At 42.7% G+C, this 19,495-nt stretch overlaps 2 protein-coding genes across 2 annotated transcripts; both read left to right on the forward strand.

The window, feature by feature from the left end:
• Nucleotides 1–5,209: 5,209 nt before the first annotated feature.
• On the forward strand, nucleotides 5,210–15,241 carry mov10l1 (Mov10 like RNA helicase 1). Its single transcript, XM_076733765.1, has 26 exons — nucleotides 5,210–5,306; nucleotides 5,383–5,570; nucleotides 5,714–5,873; nucleotides 6,170–6,282; nucleotides 6,517–6,704; nucleotides 6,838–6,978; nucleotides 7,213–7,524; nucleotides 7,720–7,917; nucleotides 8,182–8,296; nucleotides 8,678–8,855; nucleotides 8,947–9,017; nucleotides 9,108–9,199; nucleotides 9,291–9,346; nucleotides 10,034–10,128; nucleotides 10,206–10,278; nucleotides 10,366–10,547; nucleotides 10,688–10,834; nucleotides 11,114–11,235; nucleotides 11,341–11,440; nucleotides 11,636–11,782; nucleotides 12,113–12,286; nucleotides 12,397–12,546; nucleotides 12,794–12,901; nucleotides 13,590–13,727; nucleotides 13,815–13,906; nucleotides 15,214–15,241. The coding sequence occupies exons 1-26, from the start codon at nucleotides 5,210–5,212 to the stop codon at nucleotides 15,239–15,241; spliced, it is 3,465 nt and encodes a 1,154-aa protein (XP_076589880.1).
• Nucleotides 15,242–18,230: 2,989 nt separating this feature from the next.
• Nucleotides 18,231–19,461, forward strand: szl (sizzled). Its single transcript, XM_076734034.1, has 4 exons — nucleotides 18,231–18,511; nucleotides 18,650–18,816; nucleotides 18,944–19,036; nucleotides 19,151–19,461. Exons 1-4 carry the CDS (start codon nucleotides 18,231–18,233, stop codon nucleotides 19,459–19,461), a joined length of 852 nt encoding a protein of 283 aa, XP_076590149.1.
• Nucleotides 19,462–19,495: the final 34 nt, after the last annotated feature.

Raw genomic sequence — 19,495 nt, forward strand, 5'->3', positions numbered from 1 at the left:
AGTATTTATGATCCTCTTACATAATGACGTATTTAACAGTAGTTTATATTACTCATAAGGATAAATTTCAATGACAAATTTCAATCTAAGTTGTGAAGTTAGTAAAGTTAGGCACACAGATGTTCAGAAAAGAAAAATCTGCCGCTGTGTTACAGTTTAAAGAGGGTCTGCCTGCAGTTTCGTCAATTTCTGTCAAGGAAAAATCAAAACAGCGTGAGGCTGAAGTACAAAATATGTCAAATATGTACACTGTGAATGACATTTTAGGTCTGTAGTGTTATACGGTACAATGTTTTGAATTAATTCCAAAATGATGGATGACAGATGCCAAAAATATTGGCTGAGTTTGGCATTGCAATGTTCCTACACTCCCCCTGAGCTTTCTATACATTCATCATAACAAATGAATCCCTGCTGCACCTTACTGAAGGAGAAAGGAGAGCAGTCTCATAAGGGAATATCTAATTAATACTTTTTTTTTTTTTTTTTCACGAGAGCGACATCTAACACTACAGTCTGCTGTACATACACATTTTTTCTCACCTGAACAAAGTGGGCTTGATGGATGGTTCACCAGAACCTCAGTTTTCAGAGTTTAAGAACTGATTCTGGTAAAATGATTCATTTTCTCTCTATAACTCTATGAGGATGTGTGGCTGTGGTGCTCATTGATCTCATATGGATCTTTTTGTACTTTAGGGTATTCAACATTTTAAGTGTAATATTCTCTTATATAATATAATTTGGTTCTAAGATTTCAATATCACTGAAAAATGCGGGGCTAATTTGTTTTGGCCAAAACAAGAAGATCATGTTGAACAAAGTAAATAAGTTTCTAATTGTAGAGATATTTCTCTTTGGGCAACTCAAAACATTTCAAATAGATGACTTCATTGGGAAAATATTGATCTTATTACTTTATTTCCTCCATTTTGTATAATTTCAAATATGCGTGTGAACATTTTTTATGTTGACTTGCATTATCTTTGTAATCTGGGCAGGAAGCCAGCTCCTCTTTAAATAACTACAGGCACCCTGAGAAGATAACCTGCTGTGGCCAAACTCGGTCCAACGATCAGACTGTCCTCACCGTCATTGCTCTCATGCTTTTGTATTTCAGCTGCTGATCACAGAGGGCCCGTGTCAAACCTATCTGATTCAGGATAAAACCTGTTTTTCCTTGTGGTCCTCACAATAGCTGACATTATTTCTGAGCATTCGTGGCATTTGTTGCCATTAAACAAGGTAAGTAGACTGTCTAGTTATAGCAACACAGACTCTGAGATCAGTATCTGCTCTGATTCCTCCCTTGGCCTCACTTGCACTCTGCAGCTGAAGACCGTTTTGTGTACAAAGAATGCCACCACTGCCCTCTTGTGGTAAAAGAGGGGTCATAACAACGTTCACAAAAGCAAAGTGTTCCAAGTCATGATAATGTGAATCAGTATGAGAACATAAAGAGCTTGATAAAATCCATGACATGCTCAACAAAGATGCAGTGAATAGACTGTTCTCGTTCAGAGATAAACATAAAAGTGTGACCGCCACATGAGCTCATCATGTGTGACTCTGGGCAGAAACTGTAAATGCTTCATACATAAACTTGCGATGTGATGTGCCATCACATGCCGCAGTCTCCTGAAGGCACACCATTTTAAACCAACTACATAAAAATGCTTTTTGGGAGCAGCTGTAAATCATCATAACTGCTCTGCCACATCAGTGTTTTTACATGTTCTACCACTTTTTGCACGTCCATAAACTACAAATGAGACATACCTCTTTGACTGCCGAGCGTTTTCCAAAGCATACCTTTTCTTTTTAGAAGACTTTGGGATTTTTTTTCCACCCCAGTCTTTCAGGCAGCATAAAATCAACTTGCATTGATTTGACGGATAACAAATCACAGTGAACATCAGTGTTGCATTAAAATTAGGGCAGCTGTAACTGTAAAGTAACAACCGTGTGATATGATCAAAAGCTCCAGAGCGGCTAGAAATGGACCGTGTGGTGAGACTGTTGGATCAACTGTTGTTTCCAAGGTCAAGAATGAACCCTAAAACCCAAAATTTTTAAGCCAACGTGGATGAGAAATCTGCAAATCATCTACAATTCCTCCTCTACCGGATAAACTCCTGCTGTGGAGGAAGATTATGTGCAGCCATGATATGGACCTTGTAGTAGTGGGTATTCAAATGAGGGGTTATTTGAATAGTATTTACATTACTGCAAGTACGCTTCTGTCACGATGCCCATCAAACATGTTATCTCTTAAATTATTAATAGCGATGCTGAAACTGTACAAATAATTTATATATTTCATTTATTATTCACTCTTGGATCTAATTATTACTAAAATATAATAAATATTTCAAACTTCTGAGTCACTGATGTAGCTGTTCACATAAGTCTTCAGTACAGTACATTTGGATATTTATCATTGCTCAATGTGAAACACTGCAAAAGAGGAACTGGTAGCTATTGATTTCCAGGCACCATTTGACCGTTGTGATGATCATCATTGTGAATATATTAATACTCTGAATGTACTCAGTGTTGATATTCAGCCCTGTCAGCTGACAGGGAGACAGCGGTGGGTTGTTCAAACATATTAGCAATGTGATTTAATTGTACTTCAACCTTTTTAATGCAGGATTAAATAAGATTTAACTCCATTTTCCAGGGATTTTTCGTTTGCTCGTCAGACATTTCTAAGGGTGTGCTGGGCCAATCTGGACTTGGTGTTTCTAAAATCCTGACTGATGCTCTGAAAGGCAGTAAAAGTCAGTTACGAACATCTTAAAAATCTACATTACACTCGGTTGGCAATAAAGTATATTACATGTGGTAAAGGGGCGGGGTCCTCAAACACACAGCAGGTCTTAACTGACACTAACAGATGTCACAGAGGACGAGAGTCTAAGCTTAGACCGTATGCCTGCACATCACTGCATGCAGTTATATCAAGCTATGAAACTTTACACAGAATGCCAAACATCCCTAATGTTTATCCAGCTCTTAACATCTACAGAGAAGCTGCCAGGAGAAAAAAAGATGACAAGTTTATAGTTTGTGATATACTGCATGTCGCATCCTTGGCAGCGCTACCTGACATAAGTTTTAAAGTCTTGAGTTACAAACTTAAGACACTGAAGTGATTTATCCATGTATTCAGACTGCTTTGCCTCATTGGTTCATTGATATTAATGCTAGTCACTCAAAGTAAAAAACACCCATGTATTTGACAGCAGAGGTAGGTACACAGTGAGAAGTACGGTTCTAAAACTAAGATGTAAGAGAGTGGAGGCTGCAGGGATTCAGCTTGGCAGCAACACTATCAAATTCAAAAGGTCTGTCTGGCTAAGTCAAGGCTTGATCTGACTCGGAAATAACACTGAGCGCCACTGAAACGGCCGCGTTGCTCACTTTGACGGTGCGTAAAGGGGAGGAGGACGGTCTCAGGCGATCATTTCACATCATGTCATCAGATCACATCAGCAAACTGATGACTCACCAGCACAGCTTGTCATTAATTTAGCAAAGCGACAGACGACAGCTGATTTTTACCTGGCAGGTGTGAATGTGATGGCCCTGTGAGAATGTGCAGCAGGCTGTTGCTGAGAGTACAGTAGATGTCTTCTTCCAGATATAAAATCCACCAACTAAAGTGTTCCACCTGATTATTCTTGACATGGAAAGATCATTAAGTGCCAAAATAAAACAAAAACAAGCAAAAAAACAGCCCATTTGCAAAAGGAGAAGAAGCACTTAGTGAGTAAACAGATGGCACTTCAATGCTTGAATGTGTCTACAACACAAGCTGGATAGCTGTAGTTTCTGATTAATTTCATACTGCACTGCATCCAGCAAGTTCTGCATAAACAAAAGGCTCACAATCGATCCTCTATATGGATATACAGCATATGAAGTCTTTATTAATCTACAGTGGTGACGTATCCAGAGGAGATGGCTATTTGTTAACAACTTGCAGATCTGTTTATCTGGTATTTGTCACCTCACAGAAAGGCAAAACAAAACAAGGACTGTAGGAAGTGTTAGTGCTATTCTGCGGTTACAGTTTGGCAGTAAATGGAAGAGGAATCAGCAGCTTTTTGTCCAATACAGAGATGGAATCGACACTTTATAACAGACAGGTGTGTTTATGTATCGATACTATCGACTCGCCCTCACTCACCTTGGGATCAAGCCACAATATCTTGCCGCGTTCAAGTGATATCGAAGTTATCGTAATACTCACTTTCAGCTTGTAAAAAGCGTTCACGGGGGTTCAAAGTGGTAATTACGACAGAGAAACTCTCGGACAAATTCGACTTGGCACTTAAAAGTACTGAAGTGTCTGGAAAAAAAATTGGAAGCCTCTTGTCAGTAAAAGACCCCCATTTAGTCTAATTAAACTCAAATTAATATGGTGTTATACTGTCAGTGCAAAGTATTTTATCCTCTCAAGACCAGACCTTTGACTACAGCGTTACTTGAAAGGACAACAAAATCAGAAACTCGTGAAATTTCCTATTTATGTTTAACTTAAATGACATTTACACGGTAGGTTTTATCCGTCTCAGCCTACCTACAATAATCGGAGCTATCTGGTTACATAAACGTAACAAATATGGCGGTGAGTTATGGGATGCGCCGTTTAACCTGTAGGTTCACGAAGTTTTCATAGCTGTCCATATCTCGCTCCCTCATACGCGTACACAGTTTGACCCGGCGCTCCCGCGCATCTGCACGTACCTGTGAAGCGCTTCACATTCAGACTGAAACAGCAAACGGGTCTCGACCCTAACACGTGAACTGTGGTTTAATATTTGTGTGGAGAACGGTAATTTGAAAATAACCTGAACTAGTCTTAAATGTGACCAATTGTTTTCACCTATAGGCCGCCCGTTGCGCTGAGCTAACGTTCGAGCTAAGGCAACTTTTAGCAAACATTAGCTTTGAACATATAAATTAGCATTTCCTCGAGCTAAGTTACAGCGATGCTAGCGTTAGCTTAGCCGACGAATCAGAATTCCTACTTTTTAAATGTGCTATTTTCAGTTCCTGGACGTGTTAGCCAGTAGAGAATAATGTTACCGTTAACCAATAGCCAATGTACAATTAATATGTTCGGTGTCTAAGCTCCTGCTCTGTTTTGTTTTAGTGTGGCGAGCTAACGTTAGCTAGCTACTTCAGCTGTTGTACAGGTATGCTTACTGCTGTGCGGCGCGTGCTGTCTAAGCTGGTTTCTCCATTGTGGAGGGCAGTCGAGGTGGATGGAGAAGACATTTTCTCTGGTGCACCAGGTAAATGCAACATCCTCACACTGTAATGGTTAGTAAATGTTAGAAAAGGTTTGCTTACATTTCTTTTGCTGTTCAGGCATGGAGGACATTCGCCACCTGCGGGGCAGTGCTGTAACCCAGCTGTGCCTTGACTATGGCATGATAGACGATGCAGTCTACTTTACAAGTGGACAGGTGTTGGGCGGGATACAACTGAAAGAAGGCGACCTGGTGAACTGTATAGCGGTACGAGACAGTGACCAAGGCGGATGGAAAGCTGTAAGGGTAAGAATCCTGTTCTTCACTGCTGTTTGAATTTACAAACAACGCCTTATATCTGCCTTGAGTCAGCTGAGGTGTGCTTTTTGAGGCTCGGTGAAATAGGACTTTGGATATTTTGATCATTTTGATTGAATCCTGCCATTTAGGTAGAGAAGAGTGCAGATGCTTGGGACGATGGAGGAAGAACCTGTCTCGAAGCTGAAAGTGTGCAGCTGCGGCCTCTCATTGGCAAAGTCACATCATTTGATGGAGATGGCGGCTACATAAACCAGAACACATACTTCACACGTGACAGTCTCTGGGAAGGTACTAGTACTCACTGTACTTGACACACTAAAATTGTGAGCCTCTTCACCCAAAGATGCTTCGCGTAATCTTACTCTGTTGTCTGCACCCACTCTGGTCTATCAGTCCCAGAAATGTCCGGCATTTCTGACTAATTTAACGACCACATATATTTTTACAGTTTATTTTTGGTGAGCTCTCAAACAGAGTAAATTAGACAGACTCAGCCATACCAAAACTTACTAGCACTTAGGGGAAAGCTGGTGTCAACTTTCCTGCCTATTTCCACACTTGTGTATTTTCTCCCCTTTTGTTAGGTTACGAGCCAATGAAAGGAGACTGGGTCCAGGCACAGTATTTTGTCAATCCTACCCAGTGGACCACACAGGCTCATTCTGTCGTCCCTTTACGCTTTTGCCGCCTAGACCAGGTAATTGCACAGTTGAAGGTTTTTGGCTTTACCCACTGATTACAATTTAGTCCCTTTTTAGTACTTCCAGTACTAAATACTTTGCATTTGTAAAAGGCATCACACTTGATTCTGCTGGAGTGTTAATGCTTAAAAGCTAATTCATGTCTGTCAAATCCAGTTTGGTACTATTAAAACACTGATGTAATGACCTTTTTCATTCTTCCCCTTCTCTGACTGATCTGCTGTCTCCAGGTGCATGTGACTAGCATGTGTGGTAACAATGGAGTTGTGGGGGACAGTGTGTTCTTCAGCCTGGACTCTCTGCTGCTGCCTGCCCACTACCAGCCTTTGCCAGGGCATCTGGTCAACCTGGTCATGGTGGAGAGCAGTCAGTCCCTGTACTGTTGGAGGGCCCTGTGTATGGCACCCTGCCATCAGAGGTATTACCCAAAGTGTTTGGACTTTTCTCTTTATAGGACTGAAAATAACGATTATTTTCATGAGTGATTAATCTGCACTTGGCTGATGCACATCAGTATTTTGATGGCTTTTTTGTTGTTGTTGTTGTTGCAGTGTGAATGTGTCTGCTACACCTGTCTTAGAGACTAACCTCCAGAGCATTTTTGAAAGCAAAGGGGGGCTAGATGTAACAGACTATGGCCAGTTTGGAGATATAATGATCGGGGAGAAACGAGAGCTGGTGTTCTGGATACAGTAAGTGGCCAATGAACACAGGAAAATATTCACATTCTGAGTGTAAAACTAAATTAAAGCAACAGTCACTAAGAAGTAAGTATATCTCTTCTGACGAGCAATAGTCATTTTCTTTCTTTGCAACCTTTGTTAAAGCTCTCGGCACCATAGGTCTTTTGGTACAAATCTCTTTACTGTTTCCATCAGAAGCACAAGAGACTGCACTGTTTAATCTTCATCTTTCTCTCATAACAGAAACAAAGGTTCACATGTCCAGAGACTGAAGTGCTGTGACTTTGCTGGCTGGGACTCAAAAGCACAGTTCACCCTGGTTAGTGTCAAAGGGCTCACAGCCCTGAGACAGAAACAACAGACTTTGCAAGAAAAATGCTCAGAGTCTGAAAAGTGCTCTGAGTCTTCAGAAAAACAAGTCAGTGATGCAGAAGGGGAAGACAATGGTAAGGTGCTGAAGGAGACTATCCATTCCCCTGGTGTAAGGAGGGAGGAAAAAGAGGTGGATATTGCACCTGGAGAACGGCTTTCTGTTGCAGTTGCCTGTCAAGCAAAGTAAGTCTTTTTTTTTTTTTTATAACTCTTGCAGTGGCACTAGTTTAAATACCAAGCAACTGGAGGAGTAATGGATCACAAAGATGCATGTAGAATGTAAAGTTTTTAACTTCACCCTTCACACCGTCTGGGCCTGCTGTCTTGCCATTTGATGAACCCCTCATAGTATGTTGTCTGTACATCTGAATTTCTTAGGAGCCTGGGAAGCTGTGCTGAGCTGCTGTTGCTGCACTTTTCCTCGTTCACCATTGGGAGGCGCCTCGAGGTCACCGTGGGCAGTGAAGAGGAGAACCTGCTGAAGCCCACTGAGCCCTACAGTCCCAGTGATGTGCACTCGGTCTCAATGGCGCCTAGTCATGTGATCACTGTTTCTGCTCCAAGAGACACACCAAGGTATCATGACCCATTTTTTCTGTACGTGGAATAAAATAATTGGAGGGATGGGTAAAACATAAACGTAAATCTAATATTTAATATCAGTGTAGCGTATTAGTTCCATCAATGCTGCTGATATAAAAAAGAAAAAAATTAACATCATAATTTAATGGACTTCTGTGTGCAATATTGTTTTGCTGTCTAAAACAAAGTCTGATATCTTATTTAAAAACATTATTATTTAATTCATCCCTTGATTGAAATTGACTGTACCACCTGTAGGCTCACTAAGCGATCGTTGCCAAACTTCCTACCTACATACCAAGTGCCCCAGGCCCTCAGAGACTGTGTGGAGGGACAGAGCGACGTGCTGGTAGTTCAGCCCTGCCTTGGAGAGGTGAGCATGCCTATGATGAAGTTTACTTGGTCATGTAGAATAATGTAATAAAAACAGATTAAGAGTTGAATTAGGACTACCTGCACAATAAATGTGTTAATTAGTGGTGTGTTGAAGCATTTTGGATGATGGACTACCAATATTTCTTTACTATATAAATGTGCTTTCTGAGCATCTCAACAAAGGAGCAAACAACTGGGCCTCCATTGTTTATTCAGGGGATGCAGATTGCCACAAAATTGGCTCCAGTGGCTGCTGTTCTGTGTCTTACCTCATCTGTTATTGTTCCCTGTGGTCAGGGAAAGAAAAGACATACACTTTGTGTTCAGAGATCAGCCGAAATGTCACATTTTCCTTCTCCTGCGGTGTCTGTTTGCTCAGGTGCTGTCACCATTCAACGTGCAATCACGTTTCTCAACCCTTCTCTGGCTGGAAGAGCTGCAAGCGGAAAGGGAACTGAGAGAATTCACAATCATCGGGGCCCTTCTCAAGAAAGGAGCGACCTGCCTACACCTAGAAGTTCTTGGGTTGGCTGAAGGCAGACCCTCTGTCAACATAGGTGAGGAGCCTGGAGTGTCTTTCTTCATTGTTGTTGAATTTTTGCAAAGGTTCACATTGTGAGAGGAGCACTGACCAAATTTGCTCTGCAGGTGACAGAATAGTATTGAGGAAAGTGCACAGTGACGGCATGGTAATGGAGTATGTTAGTTATGTCACAGAGGTACGCTGAAGCATCTTTTATGTTCTGCATAATCAGACATAAATGTTCTTTGAATTCAGATGTAATTTAATGCTCTGCTTTGACCATCAGATCAATGACGAGGATGTGAGTTTGAGAGTGAACTCGGAGTTTCAGCGCAACTACCTCGGAGAACCACTAGATGTGGAGTTCTCTTACAACAGGTCAGAAAAGACATCGCACTTGTGATTTCATAAATGCAGATATATTTCACCCGAAAATAATACCTCGAAATTTGACTGCTTGTGTTGCCAGATTGACAATGAGACGGTGTCACAACGCACTTGACCAGACAAAAGGGTTTGGGGAGAGTAAGTCGAGGTTATATTCACATTGCTTTAAGTCCTTACAGTGTGTACTTCTTGAAATTATAAACATGATATAGATGGAAGCTTCTCATTTTCATACAGGTCAGCTTTACCTTACAGTCACATATAATAGGGCGAGGTTCACCACTTTGTGATGCTCATGATTGTATAAAGGATATCAGGACATGAGCTCAGGAATGCCTTGTTATCAGTAAACACAGTTCGTTTTCAAATGACTGCATTCAGTTTTATTTATGTTGTAAACAGCGTTCCAAAGTTTCTGCACTCAAATAATCATGTTTTACTTCTTCACTGAAAAATAGATACAATAAAATAAACAGAAAAACAAACTGAGTCCATTTCTTCATATAAACATATGTTGTGGTAATCATCAAACTCTAGTAGAACTAGAAATTCTCAGAAAAGAGAGAAGATGTGGTTAACAGCAAACTGATGCACGACATTGAAAACCCATCCTTTAGTGGGAGGACACACAGTGACACTGCCACACAATCTGCTCCAGAGGGTGCCGTTTGTACTGTGCTTAATCATTTTTGTTTACCATCGTGAGGGGAAAATAGAAACACCTCCATGGAATTAAATGTCACATATTAATTCTCCTGATGATGGTTAATTTCAAAAGTCGTGCAGTAAGATTTAAATTGCTGTCGTTTTCTCATTGTTGCGCAGTTCTCTTCCCCTCTAGAGTGACTCATAAGACACCTCAGTGGACAGAAGAGTGGCTAGAGGAGCCAGACCAAAAGAAAACAATGGAACACAATGAGGTGAAGGAAACAAAAATGAGAGATATTAATGTCTTTAAGTCTTGTTTTTATTAAGTGAAATCATATCTGAATCCCAGGATGCAACCAGGGAAAATGGAAAGTTGTCAAGCATTTCCATTGACATGAAGTCAAAGGCCACACAGACTAAAGGTACACTTACTCAATTTTTGATTTGGCACTGGCTTTGTCTGTACGTATCAGATAAAACTGAGAACGTTGATGTATGATCACTTCTAGATTCTAGTCTGCCATCCAAACCCATCCTCCGCAAAGGCCAGTTCTTCAACCCAGACCTGAACCCCCCTCAGAGAGAGGCAGTGAAGAGGATCCTGGCAGGAGAGTGTCGGCCCACTCCTTATGTGCTGTTTGGACCTCCAGGCACCGGAAAGACCATCACCCTCATAGAGGCCATACTACAGGTACAAAAGCATTTAATTAATGTCAACGTGTATTGTTTTATTGGCACCTAAATTTAAGACTCTTGTGTTTTTGGCTCCAGTAATTTCACAAATAACACAGCATGTGTGTGTGTGACTTCATGAAGTCTCTCCATCTCCAGGTTTATCACTATCTACCTGGTAGTCGGGTACTCGTATGTGCTCCTTCCAACAGTGCAGCTGATCTCATCTGCATTCGCCTGCATCATAGTGGCTTTCTGCATGCCGCAAGTTTGGCCCGTGTCAACGCATCGTGTAGGCGCGACGAGGTACCGCACAGCATCAGGGAAAAGAAATTCACAGTGCATTTTTTGGGCTGAATTTGCAGTGTGTATGATCAAAGGGAAAATATGCATTCTCCTCTTTGCGCTAAGGTCTGTACAGATGCCAGCGCCATTCGCCATAGTGTTCGGCGGTACGGCTGCCAGTAGTCCTTTTAAATAATAGATGAGGTTGTGATAACCTGCTTTGTCTGCATCTACCTTTTAGTACATTGCTTTATCATCTAAAATGTACATGTCATGTTGATGTGACTGTTTTATTCTTAGTCCATCCCAGAAGTGCTGAGACTGTACTCGAGAGCAGGAGAGGACATCCGTCATGCCTCTTTTCACAGGATTGTGGTCAGCACCTGCTCCAGTGCTGGCATGTTCCATAATATAGGAATACAGTAAGGACTGAGCTGCACTTTAAATGTAGTTTGAACAGTTTAAATGAGCAGCTTTTGTCCTTACTTCTGACTCAGTTCACCAACTGCGCATTTGTTTTTCCTCAGATTGGGACATTTCACCCATGTTTTTCTGGATGAAGCCGGCCAGGCTACAGAACCAGAGTCCCTGATCCCCTTGAGCTTTGTATCAGAGAGTGATGGACAGGTCAGTATATAAGCTGGTATGAGCGAAGGTGAAAAAAAAAAAAAAAAAAAAGTGGTATTTTTATAGGAAAACTCATTAAAACAGTGAGCCTCAAGGATGGTAATGAATCCTACTCTGTTAGTGTTAAAAATAAATTAAATTAAAAATACTTCCACCATTGATTAATAATGCCTTTTTTCCCCCTCACCCACTTAGATAGTGTTGGCTGGAGACCCCTGTCAGTTGGGTCCAGTCGTGAAGTCCAAGCTGGCCGCTGCCTTTGGCCTGGGAGTGTCTTTGTTAGAGAGGCTGATGGCCAACCCGCTGTACTCCAGACAGGACCGAGGATACAACCCTAAGCTAGTTGGTGCACTGCATACAAAGTCTATTTTGTTTTTTGTAATTTTGTAGTGTTCAGTGGAGGCAAGTATCACTCTGACATTCATGAAGATAATCAGAATGTTTCATGTGCTGTGCTACATGGCCACTGATGCTGTGTGTAGCATATTCATTTCTGTTTTGAAATCATTGTACATCAGTATAAAGATTTAATTTAAATGCGCTTATTGATACTCAGTGAGCCAGTGGAACAAGAGTAGTACAAATAAAACATCGTGGAGGTGTGTATTGAAGAATACTTTAATGCACTACTGTATACATGATGATGACAAAGCTGGTCTCTTTCTTTTACAGGTGACTAAGCTGGTCTACAACTACCGTTCTCATGAGGCCTTGCTCACGCTGCCCTCCAAGCTCTTCTACCAAGGTGAACTGTGTTTTAAAGCTGCCAGGGCCACAGTAGAGTCTCTCTGCGAGTGGAAAAATCTGCCCAAAAAAGGCTTCCCACTCATCTTCCATGGAGTTAGGGTGAGTGGTCTTCAGACGAATGAGGAATTGTTAGAAATATGGCACTATATCACTTCAAGTTACTGGGATGTTCAGCGGCCATATTCATTCCAGGGATTTTGCTCTTCCAGGGCACAGAAATGAGGGAGGGTAACAACCCATCATGGTTCAACCCGGTGGAAGCTGTACAGGTGATGCTGTACTGCTGCCAGCTGGCCAAGAAGCTCTACAACCCTGTGGATGCCTCTGACATCGGCGTCATTGCTCCCTACAAGAAACAAGTAAGACGCTTAATCTGTTACGTGTTCGTTTATTGTATTTTGTCGAAGTTAGGTCTCATATCAGAGCTTTAAAACGCTCCAAGTTGCATGAGTGATCTCCTTTCTTTTTCCATCTTAGTGGAGGAGGAGGAGGAGGGGGGAAAGCTAAGTCACAGTCAGCTCCAAGGAGTTTAACTGTCCTCTAAATGTTTGAGTGGCTTTGCATATTGTAACCCGGTCGTGTCCTTGTTTTCTTATTACCCTCCAGTGTGAGAAGATTCGAGTGCTGCTGGCTAAGGTGGGCCTGTCTGACATCAAAGTGGGCTCTGTGGAGGAGTTCCAAGGGCAGGAGTTCCTGGTCATCATTGTCTCTACGGTAGGCAGAAACAATTTGGGTAACAGCAGTTACAAAATGAGCTGTCCATTGTTTGATTTCAAATGGCATCTGCTTTTGTGTTTTAGTCTTGATTCTGTACAGCAGTACAGAACATTTTGGTGACGTTGTGCATCAAATTTCTGGCTAAATATATTTTTCTGGCTCAGTCCAGACACGTGCTGAAGGCTGAGAAGACTATTAAACTTTTAAATTGAGAGAGGTGAGACAGCTGGGGTTGACGCACAGAGAAAGATGTGTTGTGATCTGAGATATTTCTCTCTGGATCAGTTCAGCAGTTACTGACCAAATCGAGATTGTTTAATAGTACCACCATGTGGTCACTTAATGTAGTTTTTCTTGGGTGAGTTGGTCAATGTATTAGAGGTACTGCAGTTTCTGAGATCCTGATAAATTAAGGGCAGGAGATCCCAGCAGCATCAATGGAACAGAAGGTGTTTGAACCCTAAATATCTTTTCTCTTTGATAAATAAATAAAAGCCCCAATGTGGCACTTTTACTTCATGAAAGACACCACATTATTATTATTATTTTATTTTTATTTTTTGCTATTATTATATTTAAAAGCAGACAACGTCGTGGTCTGAGGAACACAGACATTAATGACCTTCCCGTAGTTTATTCCCTATTTTGGCGGTCACTCAGTTATTTTCATTCTCTTAAAATGTAGGTGCGCTCTAATGAATCGGCGAGTGATGATTTGCAGCGTGGACTCGGCTTTCTGGCCAATCCCAAACGCTTCAATGTGGCCATCACTCGCCCCAAAGCCTTGCTCATAATTGTTGGAAACCCCCACATTCTCATTAGGGTGAGTGACATAATACTCTTTGATCACAGGTTTTAAAATACTGGTTTCTGTTTTTTAAGTACTTTAAATGAGTTCATGTCTTTCTAGGATCCATGCTTCAGGGCTCTGCTGCAGTACTGTTTCATCAATGGGGCATATCTGGGTTGCGACCCCCCTCCCTCCCTAAGAGACTTTCAGATGTATGTAAACCAATCAGCCATCATATAGTCTTTATTCACTATGGATATTTAGACTTAGTGGGTACAACCATACAATCTAATGCAATCCAGTACATCTGCTCTGCCACATAGTCCGCTTTTATGATGCATGTAATGTTCAGGTTGTTGACAGTCATAAATTGTATGTTTTAGCATTGAGGTCATAATGATGATGTACTGGGCTGCATTATATTTAGAGGTGTTTCTAATATTCTGCCTCCCTCATGTATGGACATTTATATGGACAGAAATTAGAAACACCTCTCAATATAATGCATCCAGTACAGCAACATCTTTAACTGTGACCTCAGTGATACACATATACCTGAATTTGCACATTTATGATGATGAAGATAAAAAACTGAACATTACAATTTTACTTAAGGTAGATTTAATGGCAGACCTGTTATACTGACTTGGAGAACAGATGTGTACCTAATAAAGTGGGCACTGGGTGGGGATGTTGAGGATTAATCATTAATGTAGTGATGTGCATGCAGAGGGAATAACTCAGATGCTTTGCTCTATGGTGGAAAAAGACATGATGCCTATAAATGTGGTGGACGGTGAGGGCTTTCGTGAGCTATTTAACTACTCTGAACCAGGCTATCACACCCTCAACACATGCACTTACTGGCAGCATTGAGAAGCGATACAAAGAAAAGAAAGACAAGCTTAAAGTGCTTTTACTCTCTGCAGAAAAGGTGACTATAACACTGACTGCTGGGCTGTGTTAAGGGCAGAGTTACATCACAGTTTCATGCACTTCATCGACAAAGACTGGTACTTGAAATCAGTGGTCCTGCTGAGACCAAACCACTCAGACACACAGCAGACAACCTAGCAGACGCGTGCTTTGTGTCTTTTTAATTAGTAATGATTAATCGATCAATGCTACTGCCAGTTGTATATATGATGTAATATCAGGGTAAAGTATGCATCAGCAGTGCTGCCAAACCGGTCTTTGCCCTGGTTCACGAAACTTCTGTACTTCAGACTCATCTAATGCAGCTGGATTGAAAACTTGATGTATAAATGAATTGGACGGATAACACTGCGTACACCCACGGTACATAAAGTTTTCTTGTGGTAAAGTTTTATCAGCTTGGTTGTAGGTTGGTGTAGTTTTAATTCAATGTTGAAGAAATTTCCAAGACAAGCATTTATTTAGCACATTTTTATGTGACTGAGGGTGCACACAAGAAGCTAAGAATCACTATTAAGAATGGACCTGCTTTAATCCGCTTTGGCCAATAATGAACCCACCTTTTATTTTTTTCCTCCAACAGTGTTGTAGAGGAGCAAAGGAGTTCATAAGAGGACGCTGTATTCAGGCACGGTGTAGCCCTGACTGTGCCAAAAGTTTCTCCCCCTTAACGTTTCCTTGGCTCGTCTCTTGACTGCTCGCAGAGTGTAGCTGTCTTGATCATTGTTGAGTGAATTGGTTTGAAAAGGGAAATGTCTTGTTCTGTGTAAGCAAAATGCAGTCCGGGGTACAATTAAATGACGTTTATGTACACTGCACAATTATTTCTGTGTCCTGTGATTATTAAGCTGCTGTGCTTGACTGTGCAGAAGATTTTTCAATTAAACTGTCACAGATTATGGGTAAATTATTGTGAATTGTCTCATGGCAGCTCCATTGTGTTCATCTGCCAAGGCAGCACAATAATGCTGCTGAAATGATTTGAATGGCATTGACCTGATTTTAGCAGCAAAGCGTTTGTATCAGCTCTTTCTATGAGACTGCAAAATTAGAAAACATTTTAACTTTTATTGTGCTGAATTACCCGGTTTAGCATACTGAGTCGATCCACAGATGTCTGTAGTTTCTGGGGGCATGTTGTCTGCTCACCTCGGCGTGGCAGCGTCTGCCCACAAGGCCCGGAGACTGGATGTGACAATTGAGTGCTACTGACAGTCTGCACCGGGACTGTCAGTCCTACTGGAGCCCACCAGGATGGGGAGTGGGGATGGGGGGTTGGGGGAAGAGAAAAGAGGCAAATGGGGGTTCAATCTCTTAAGTTAATGAGTGTCTTATGTGCAGGGAGGAGACAGCTTTTATCTGAGTTCAGTGTTGCAAGGGAGGCCAGCTCAGACACCCGGTCCCCCCTCCTTTCCTTCCCAAACACGCCCCTGTCTTTGATGTATATCTCAGGTGTTTGTTCTGCTGTCTCAGTGTAGACTGTACTGTGGAGGGGAAAGATGCTCCAAATAGAATTTGTTCTCCAGAAGACTTGAGTTTGCAAAGTCTTTATGTGACACAGTTGAAGTTGGTCTGTTGGTTCTACTGGAGTCGCTGAAACAGTGCTCATATACATTCACAAAACTGAGCTGTGCTATATATTAGACATAACATGAATTGTTATTTTAGGGCGCATGTCTCTTTAGTTTGTGAAGCATTTGCAGAGTACAAAAATGAATTTGGTGATGTTTTCGTAGTGTAAAACCAGTCTGACAGTGTTATGATTACTGTTTCACTAAGCATAAATGAATCTGACCAGGATGACGCGCACTAGCAAAGAGGATTGCTGCATCTAGTAAAAATACTGACTTTGCACCTGTAGAAAGAAGCATAGACGAGTCATGTTTGAGTCCAATGTGTAGCAAGGTAGTTGTGTTAAAAACAAGCTTCATGTACCTTTTTAAAATACTGCAAGTACTACGTTGGTCACATTGTCTAGTGGAGGAATGTTTGACAGATGGGTGTCCAACCACTGGTAGCTCATACTCATGCTAAAGATGAGAGAAAAGTACTGCCTTTGCCAGCTTGTCTACTGGAGGTGTGTTTGACAGACAGGTGCCCAGCCATTCAGCTCATACTCTTATCTGCCTTCTCATTAACTGAGGCAGGGGCAGGCAACACATTACCACGACAGACACAGTGTCTACAGAGCAGCCATTAGGCCCAACAACAGACCCCTGCTGGGCTCCTGGCAGGGGGAGCTTGTTAAATGTGTGGACCTATTGTTCTCTCAAATTGGCCTGTGACTCTAATTGCCCAGTTAGTCCCCTCTTACGGGCTGTACTCGTCTACCCGAACTGGAACCAGCCTGCGCTCATCAGATCAGGCTGTAAAAGTTGGCTAAGCTGGGGCCGATGGAGAGCTGTGGCTGGCTGAGCGTAGCCTTTGCTGGGGATAGTGCTGGAGCACAGGCACATAGGTGGGAGGAGGGACAGTCAGACTTGGCTTTACGTTGGCATGCCTGAAGCCGCGATGGCTATGAAAGGTGGGATAGAGACCTCTGATTCATGAGGGAAAGTCCTCCAAAGGCCCCACAGGCATCAGCCACAGATACGCATCTAAAATCTGGAGACAGACGACATCCAAACAAATACGATGATTCTCTAATGTAGTTCTATTGTTAAACTAAGAGGCTTAAATACATCAAGCAGAGAGAACGAGACAAATCAGCACTGATGTCTGTGTCCCTGGTCTGCGTCTCAGGACGAGATCTCGGCTGTCTTGTATGGGACGTTGGGAGGTGTTTTCGTGTTTTCTTTGTGTTTTCACATGACTGCCATGTACAGTAGCTGATGATGCATCAAACAGAAAAAAAGCAAAGAGGTAGCTAATAGCATTTTGCATGTGGATCTGAGTTTGTGTTATTGGAAGATCAAAGCCAGCAGAGACGCTGCTTTGCTAATGAGAACTGCAGGCTCTGCAGATGAAACCCTCCAATTAGGAAGCAGGGACACATGAAAGAGACTAGCAATATGAAGGAGACTGTCAGTCTGTCTACAAAAAAACTTTCAGAGATTGTCACCCTCAGCAAAGGCTCTTTATGGGATCTGGTTGTTTTTACATGTCAGCCAATGCAAAAAAAAAAAAAAAGGTTGTTCTGTTTTTCATTTATTCTGCTCAAAGCAAACATGACAAAATAACAAACATCATTCACTTTTGAGGCAGCCGAGATCCTCCTGGACCTCTAAAAGCAAATGAAGTGCATTCAGCATTCTGTGACTGGACTCAGTGAAAGCTGGGCCCTGATTGCCCATTGCCCCCCCCCCCCACCCCCCACTCCCCCTTACACACCCTCCATCTGCTTACTGCCCCCCCCCCCCCCCCGTCTGCAGTCATCACAAAACAAGCCGTTGTCTCCAAACACATCGTCTCTGCGTCTTTGATAGGTAGTTGATAACAGACTTACAGACTGATGGGGCTGGCTGACCTTGCTGTATATAAAGCAAGCAGCTGCAGCTACAAACCCATTCGAGGACAGCAGAGCCTCCTGACAACAAGCAGCTTTAGTAAAAGCTCATCTGTCTACCTTGTGGGATCTCTGGATTTTGCTAGATATTCAGCATGGCTGTGTTCTTCACCGTGGTTCTCCTGGCTATGGCGTGCCCTTTAACAGCATTTGACATGGGTCAGTCCACTCGCTGCGTCGCTATCCCCAACCAGATGAAGGTTTGCAAAGATGTTGGATACTCTGAGATGCGGCTGCCCAACTTTTTGGGTCACAGCAACCTGGAAGGCGAGGTGGTGCCACGTTCAGAGGACTGGAGGCCTCTGCTGCAGACAGGCTGCCACCCTCAAGCCCAGGCCTTCCTCTGCTCCCTCATCGCCCCCGTCTGTCTCGACACGTAAGGAGGTTTTACATTTTGCACCATTTTTACTGCCTCTGTTCTTCATCGCAGTCGCTTTCTGCTCTGAGAAATGTTGTCATCATTATTGCAGTAGTTTTGTGTTCACCGTGTAACATTTGCCTCTCTTTCCCTCAGTTTTATCCAGCCATGCCGAAGCCTGTGTGTGGCAGTGAGGGACAGCTGTGCCCCGGTGCTTGCCTGCCAGGGTCACCCGTGGCCTGAGGCACTTGATTGTGACCGTTTTCCTGCCGAGGAGGACATGTGCCTTTCTCCCCATGCAAAGTTTGGCCACTTTGCCAAAGGTATGTATGGACCTAATTATTGGAACTCTGTTTTTCTTCACCGTTGGCAGAATGGAAGTGCTCGCTCTTTTTTACTACAGTAACTATATGCCCAACAGCTTTATTAAATGTTGTTTTGTTATCACAGACTTGCCCAAACCTGCCTGCCAGAACTGTCCCTCTGTGGAAGAGGCTCCTGCAATGAAAACAGTCCTGGATGCTTTCTGCCAGCATGACTTCGGTAAGTTTCAGAAGTCTTTCTGCATTTTGTTGTAACCAGTTTGGGCCCGTTTTCTCACAATTGTGTTTAATTTTCCAAATTAGACGATAAATCCCTTTTTCCTCTTCTCCACAGCTGTGACTGCCAAGCTGCATCGTCGTCGCCTGCCTATGGGAGAGCCAGAGTTTGAGGTTGAGGGCCGGGTTGAGTTTGTCCGCCAGGGACCTCTGCTGCCTTACGACACCCAGCACCTTCTCCAGCAGTGGATGCTCATCAACGTTGAATGTGCCAGTGCTCTGGTGCGCCCCGGACGGTCGCAGCTTTACGTGCTGACTGGTTCTGTGCAGCCGGACGGCACCCTTGCTCTCACCCGTCTCTTCCCTTGGCACAAAAAAGACGCAAACATCGCGGTGGCCACTCGTAAGTGGAAGCATCAGAGATGTTGAATGGCCTGATACTTGTAAAAACTGGAGCCCTGCA

The sequence above is a fragment of the Chaetodon auriga genome, chromosome 6 (assembly GCF_051107435.1).
Source record: "Chaetodon auriga isolate fChaAug3 chromosome 6, fChaAug3.hap1, whole genome shotgun sequence".
Lineage (NCBI taxonomy): Eukaryota > Metazoa > Chordata > Actinopteri > Chaetodontiformes > Chaetodontidae > Chaetodon > Chaetodon auriga.